At 41.7% G+C, this 6,341-nt stretch overlaps 1 protein-coding gene across 1 annotated transcript in view; it reads left to right on the top strand.

Annotated features, from left to right (window-relative positions):
- The window catches only part of cunh21orf91 (chromosome unknown C21orf91 homolog), an 18,146-nt gene extending 13,720 nt beyond the window's left edge, over positions 1 to 4,426 (top strand). Inside the window, exons 3-5 of the mRNA XM_005740364.2 lie at positions 1,819 to 2,310; positions 2,977 to 3,039; positions 3,841 to 4,426. Coding sequence (XP_005740421.1) covers positions 1,819 to 2,310; positions 2,977 to 3,039; positions 3,841 to 4,010 — 725 coding nt within the window. The 3' untranslated portion in view covers positions 4,011 to 4,426. The remainder of the gene's footprint in view (positions 1 to 1,818; positions 2,311 to 2,976; positions 3,040 to 3,840) is intronic.
- Positions 4,427 to 6,341: the final 1,915 nt, after the last annotated feature.

The following is a 6,341-nucleotide window of genomic DNA, read 5'->3' as shown; positions in this document are numbered from 1 at the left end:
GTGTGTGTGTGTGTGTGTGTGTGTGTGTGTGTGTGTGTTGCCTTACGTTGTTTTGCATGTGTGTAACTTTAGAGCAGCCCTGCACTACAAACGCCAAACATGAGGCTTATAAGTGAGTGTGTGTGCTGTGGTCGTGTCGTGTAGTGAAAACAGTGACCTGGCTGCTGGTAAAGTGCAGAGAGGTGCTTGTGAGGTAAATGTCTCTGTGTGAGCTTCTAAATCGAGATGAACAACAGTGACTAATCTCCTCACCTCAGACTCCAACACGTATGCCTGTCTACTGAGAAATAGAGGCTGTAAGAAGAAGGTCACCTCTCCATCTCTCTAAAAAAAAAAACACACACACACACACACACACACACACACACACACACACACACACACACACACACACTGTGTTAACGCTTTCTCTTTCACCGTCAGCCTCCCATTGTTTATAAAGCCACACTCAGAGGTTATCACAGTTGTGTTCTACTTATTTGGAGTAATTTCCTGTTACACGCAAAACTGAGCACAGTGTGACCCTCTTTTAATTTTTGGATCCATGAAACATTACGTTTTATGTGTAAAGGTAACCACAAGGAATGCAGAATTAATTGTTTTACACCAGGGAATGCATCTTTTCAGTCTCTTTTTCAACAAGTGCTGTATTGTGCAGTTTTTCAAGCTAAAATGGGTTAAAGAAGCTAAAATGTAGTCACTGCTGGGTAGTGAAGTCATAAAAATATTGTTTGACAGAAGCAGGCACAGGTAAGTCTCATGAATTAATGTAAATGAAGTGCTGCTTCATGTGGACAGAGAGACCAATTTCCTCTCATGAATCCTCCGGCTTTAAAAAAATGCTTTATATTTGCATTGAGACTGAGTTAATCTATTATCCCTCCCATCTCGAGCTCTACTGGCTAATCCACTGAGCACTAAGCAGCTTTTACTGAGAGATTGTGGCAGGTCAGTCTGTCAGTTTTAGCTTGCTTTCATACTAGTTTACTTCTTACTTTTATTTGCTGTGGCAAGTTCAGTAGGTTATTAATCCAACAGAATATGGTATACATGCAACATGATTTAAGGCATAAGCTAAAATAGCAGTTACTGTCTTCTTGCATTAGCAGGAGGCAGAAAGAGCTTTCTGACAGTATTGTTTCTACTGCGTGTGGTAGATTTGGTGTGTGTGTCTGTGTGTCTGTAAGCTTTTGAAGCAGTATGCGGTGGCTGCAATGAAGAAAAGCTGGCATGCTAACATTCTCAGAACTGAGGTTTTCACTGCAGCGTTTCCTGCTGCAGACAACGGACACTCTGCAGATGTTACTTATTAATGTTAATAATTTAGCGTCCAGCCTAGCAGCACCAGATCAGTGGCGTTTTACTGGCCTTCAGGGGGAAAAAGTCTCTTTATCTTTATAATTATTTTATATCTATAATAGTCTAAATCTGCAAAATAATGTGACTGAAGCCTTGAAATAAACACGATTCAGTACACATGCATGGGGTGGTTGGCTCACAGCAATAGAAAGTGGGACGGCTGCTGCAACACATTCTATCAGACTAGTTAACAGTTCATGCTTCTTTTTTTCTTTTTTCTGTAGCTCTACTGTAAGTTTATTTAAGGGCAGCTTTTTCCCACTAAAGGTTTTTATGGTGGTTACAAGAACAAGCACTGCTGTTTCACATGCTAGGAAAACGGGTTTGTCTCCACTTCACCTGAGCTCGCTCAATAACGGCTCTTCTTACAATAGAAGCTTTAGCTGACTGTCGTTTTGCACTGTGTCATTGCGTTTGTCGTCGTCTTATTGACTCCCTGCTTTGTCCGTGTGAATGCAGGTGTCTCCTCTGCTACCTTGTTGCACTCCAAGTCCCTGCGAGGCCACAGAGACTGCTTTGAGAAATGTCATCTCATCGCCAACCAGAAGCTGTCACGATCCAAGGTCTCCCGGAGTGCCTACGAGGGCATGAAGCTGGCCCTCAGCCAGAAACTGAACCGCATCATTCAGTACGCCCAGAACAAAGACTCTGTCTCCTCCAGTGGCCCGAACAGACGGGGGGCTAAGCTTCTGTGTTACGGCCAGCAAAATGACCGCAAGCTGCTCCCCCAGTCAGACGCCCAGGTGCCCCGCTACACGCCCTGCTGGGACACGGGCAAATCAACAGGGCCGGCTGACTACACGATGGGTATGCTGGAGCGCCACACAGCCGAGGAGCTAGGACTGCTGCAGGAGTCGCATTCTGACGTTTGGTCCAACGACAGCAGGAGAGGTCTTCACAGCCGGAAGCCATCAGGAGGACAGCAGCACCAGGGTCACAGCAGAGAAGAGTGTAAGCACATTTCTTCTTTGCACAAACAAACTTTAGCAGACTTTGGTTTTATCAAATTGGAGTTGAAGCAGTGGAACGTTTATGCTTTTCTTCTTCTTCTTCTTTTAAAAAAGAAAAATACATCTGTCAGCAGACAAGGAAAGCTGCTCTCGCCTCTCACATTATTCAGTTTTATCTTCAAAAACCTCAGCGTGTACAACAGCAGAACGTTTTTACTGTCCTTCATCTTCCTCTTAGCTGTGATCTCTCCAGAGAGGTTAATTTTCCTCTAACCTCGAGATAGGCTGTGTCCTTGGCTGCTTCACGTCTCATCTCCAGTAAAGCTGTTTATAACTACAGATCCTGCAGGATGTGACTGAGCCTGTTAGAGGCCAGCAGTTTTCAAATTCTCTGCTTATAAGTGAAAGATGACAGGCAGTTCACAGGTACACTGTTTAAACTGTGGATATTTCCGCAGGAGAACAGCATCACCCTCTGACACTTGAGATGGCACAGACCTTTGCAGTTATTTAAACAGAGCAAATGAAGTTTTAGTGCGTATTATTTACAATTTCTGACATCGACAAGTAGCACAAGTTTGCAGCATGTTTAAAGTCTATTCTTATTGGCAGCTAAATGACATCCACTGTGCTCACACACCATTAAAAGTGATCTCTTTTCTTTTAGTGACTGAAATGAGTGTGGATGAGCTCCATCAGCTAAATGCCCAGCTACTCCTGCAGATTCAGAGTAAGTGGTTTTTACTGATATCCTGATTGAACAGTTCCTTTCACAGAAGGCTCAGCAGTCATAGTCATCTATATTTTAAGCATTTTTAAAAACCTGTGCTTCAGTGTGAAATCCTCCTCTCTGATAAATCCCCACATGAGATTTTTGGTGCCCTCAGGAAAAAAGCTGCTCTAGTGAAAGGGTCTTTTTAATTCCCAGTCTGACTTTTAGCTCCCCGATTCAGAACATAATACTCAATAAATTAGTGCCTGAAATAGACTAAAAGGCTTCTGGTCAACACATCATCTCCTTGAATCCACTGCCGGCTCTGTTAGAGCCATTGTTTGCTGCTACAAGCATCTTATCTCAGCTTTCTTATCTCAAGAGGTCCAGCGCACCATGTGACCTCTGAGTGACCTATCACACAGCTGCTTAAATGAGCAGCTTAATCATTATTAAACTGTCTTGTTATTTTTTTTTTTCTTGATTCTTTTGGATGAGTAAAATTATCATTCTTCTTGCTGCCAAGAGGCAAATTACCTGAGCTAATGTGAGATATTGTCCTCCCAACGTCCTAGTGGGAGCGTGTCCTGCACATTTTTGTTCACCCTTTAAGAGCAGTCACTTCCACAAATGTACCCACAGCAGATGGGGATGTTAATTGCTCATGTTTAATAATTTGAAAGACCACATAAGCCCGCCCGCGACTTAATGATCTGCTGTGTGTGTGTGTGTGCACGTGTGTGTGTGTGCGCGCGTGTGTGTGTGCCTTGTGAATAAAAATGCTGATCCCCTCTATCCACCCCTCCTCTCTCTTCACAGAGGTCTTTGAGGAGTTGACAGTTGCCGTGCAGGAGAAAGACTCGCTGGCATCTGAGCTGCACGTGCGTCACATTGCCATCGAACAGCTCTTTAAAAATTGCGCCAAGCTGCCCTGGCTGCACATTAGCAGGGCCGGGGTCAAGGCCAGCAGCAGCAGCACTGTGGAGTGAGGTGCTGGGAGGTGGCTTTTGATTGGCTGCTGGGAGGAAACAGACGAACACTTCAGACTGCAGAATGCAGAACGTGTAACCTGGAGGACACTAGAGCAACGTTAAGGGCTGGACTGACGTGGTGTTTGTTTTCATGGTTGGAGTGATGATGCCAGGTTTAAAGATGGTTTTCTGCTCTGAATTGCAGCCGAACCGAGTTCACATGAGATGTTAGCAGCAGGTAAAAGGCAGCACAGAGGTTCCTGGGACTGGATGAGGCTGTTTTTAATGGACAAGATCACGTTTTTAATTTCAAATATGTTATTATTGTCAAAGACTAAAAAACGGTTTTAAAAATGTTCCAAACACATTTGTTATCATCGTACTTTTGTTTTAGTTTTCTGACACATTTCAGTTTTACAGTGGATTTTCCTTTCTTTTGTTTTGGATTCTGAGAGTTTGATTCTGTTTTTTGTTTGTTTGTTTTTTTGGATGATTTCAAATGAACAGTGACCGTCCCAATCATACTATAAGCCACTGCCAGCAGTTTGATTATTAATGTCATGGAAAGCCCCAACAAGTTAGCATCTACTGACAGTATTATGGGTTGAAATGTCTATTGTAAAGTTGACTACAGACTACGACCGTAACTGGCAAAGTTTCAAATAGTTATACGTGTCACTACAAGCAGTGGCAAGTACTTATATGTGTCTGCTTGCCACACTTATTCCAAATAAGACATTATGAAAAATGGCTACGGGTCATTTCTCATCTGGAAATGTGCACGATGACACCAAGAGCATCAGTTTGTAAAAGATAAATCAGAGTATCTGAAATCCTAAAAGTGAAAACTTTTGATTTAATTCAGCTTCTGGGTTTATTGGAACTATTCTTGCTGACAGGATTTGCTCACTGTATAATACAAAGCTGTGTTTTTTGTTTTTTAACCATTGTGTATGAGAGGCTATGCACTGAATGGAAGTGAACAGGCTGCCAAACCAAAGTTTCTATTTGTTCTGTTTTGTGTGTGAATTACAAACGTTTGATTTTTGAACAGCTTTTGAAACAATTCGTTCCTGTGTGTATTCAGCGTATGTGTTCTTATTTATCTTCACTGCTACGTTGGCTTGCCCTCTCATGTGTTAAAGAGCTAAGTTGATGTCATAGCAACACATATGGGATAGTCTGCTGTACTCTGTGTCTCTGCAGGTCCCTAAACAAGTCAACGAGAGATGTAGAGACAGTTTTTGATTTAGTATGTTCTTCAGGACCCTATGCAAAGAAGGAGACAAATAAATGAGAAGCCTTATAAATATGAAATATACATTGATTATAGGTGTTTCAGGGCTCACAGAGCTACTCAAAATATAATAAGCTGGGAAAGGACAAGGTTAGAGTGATGTGCGTTCTCTTTGTAAGAGATTAAATGTGTTTAGCCCATTTTGGGGTTTAAAAGACTTTATCTCCATTTTAAATTGTAGTCTTGGTTTTAGTTGGATACCTGTGTTCAGTGCTTGAGAGAGTGAATATTTAGATCCCTGGTCCTAAAGCTCAGTCCTTAAGTCTTTGGTTTTTGGGGGTTTTGTTATGTGTGTTTTGCTTGTGAATGCTGTGTTTTTGCGTGCTACAGAAACATGCCTGGGCTCGTGCCCCTGCTCAGCAGGAAACTCTAGCTGCCTGATTTTGATCTCTTGTTCTTTTTTTTGGTGGTTTTATGATCTTCTACTGTTACCATACCTGAAATACTTCCACTCTCTTTATTTAGGCTGGACTGTTGATTTGTTCTCTGATTTTGAACATCTCTGCATTTGTGGTATTTTTGTGATTTTTCTCTTTTATTTATTGTGTGCATTTTATGGATCTTACACAGATTAAGTGGTTTGTGCTTAAGTGACCATTTGTATATTTTGTTTTTGCAAAATAAAATAAAAACTATTTTTATTACATGCTAGAACATGGTATTGTTTTCTTCATTGAAGCCACTGCAGCATGGACAAAGAAAAGTTACGGCTGGGTTAATGATGGCTAGAGACCAATATATACACATAAGCTCTTAATGGCATTGGTTGAGAGATGAAGATGGATTTCCTCCGTTACTTAAAATGTAAATGATTCAGTCAAATAAGGAATGCTAACTTCTTTTTTCATTTATTTCACTAGATCATTTATTTTGAGCATATGCATACAGATTTATACAGGAAGGAAAATAGTAAATGGCCTGTATTTCTATAGCGCTTTACTAGTCCCTAACGACCCCAAAGCGCTTTACATATCCAGTCATCCACCCATTCACACACACATTCACACACTGGTGATGGCAAGCTACATAGTGTCCCGTAGTACAACAGGTGC

The sequence above is a fragment of the Pundamilia nyererei genome, unplaced genomic scaffold (genome assembly GCF_000239375.1).
Source record: "Pundamilia nyererei isolate P.nyererei 1_Seehausen unplaced genomic scaffold, PunNye1.0 scaffold00099, whole genome shotgun sequence".
NCBI lineage: Eukaryota > Metazoa > Chordata > Actinopteri > Cichliformes > Cichlidae > Pundamilia > Pundamilia nyererei.
The sequence above is the reverse complement of the archived record's forward strand: the minus strand, read 5'-3'. Positions and strand labels throughout refer to the sequence as shown.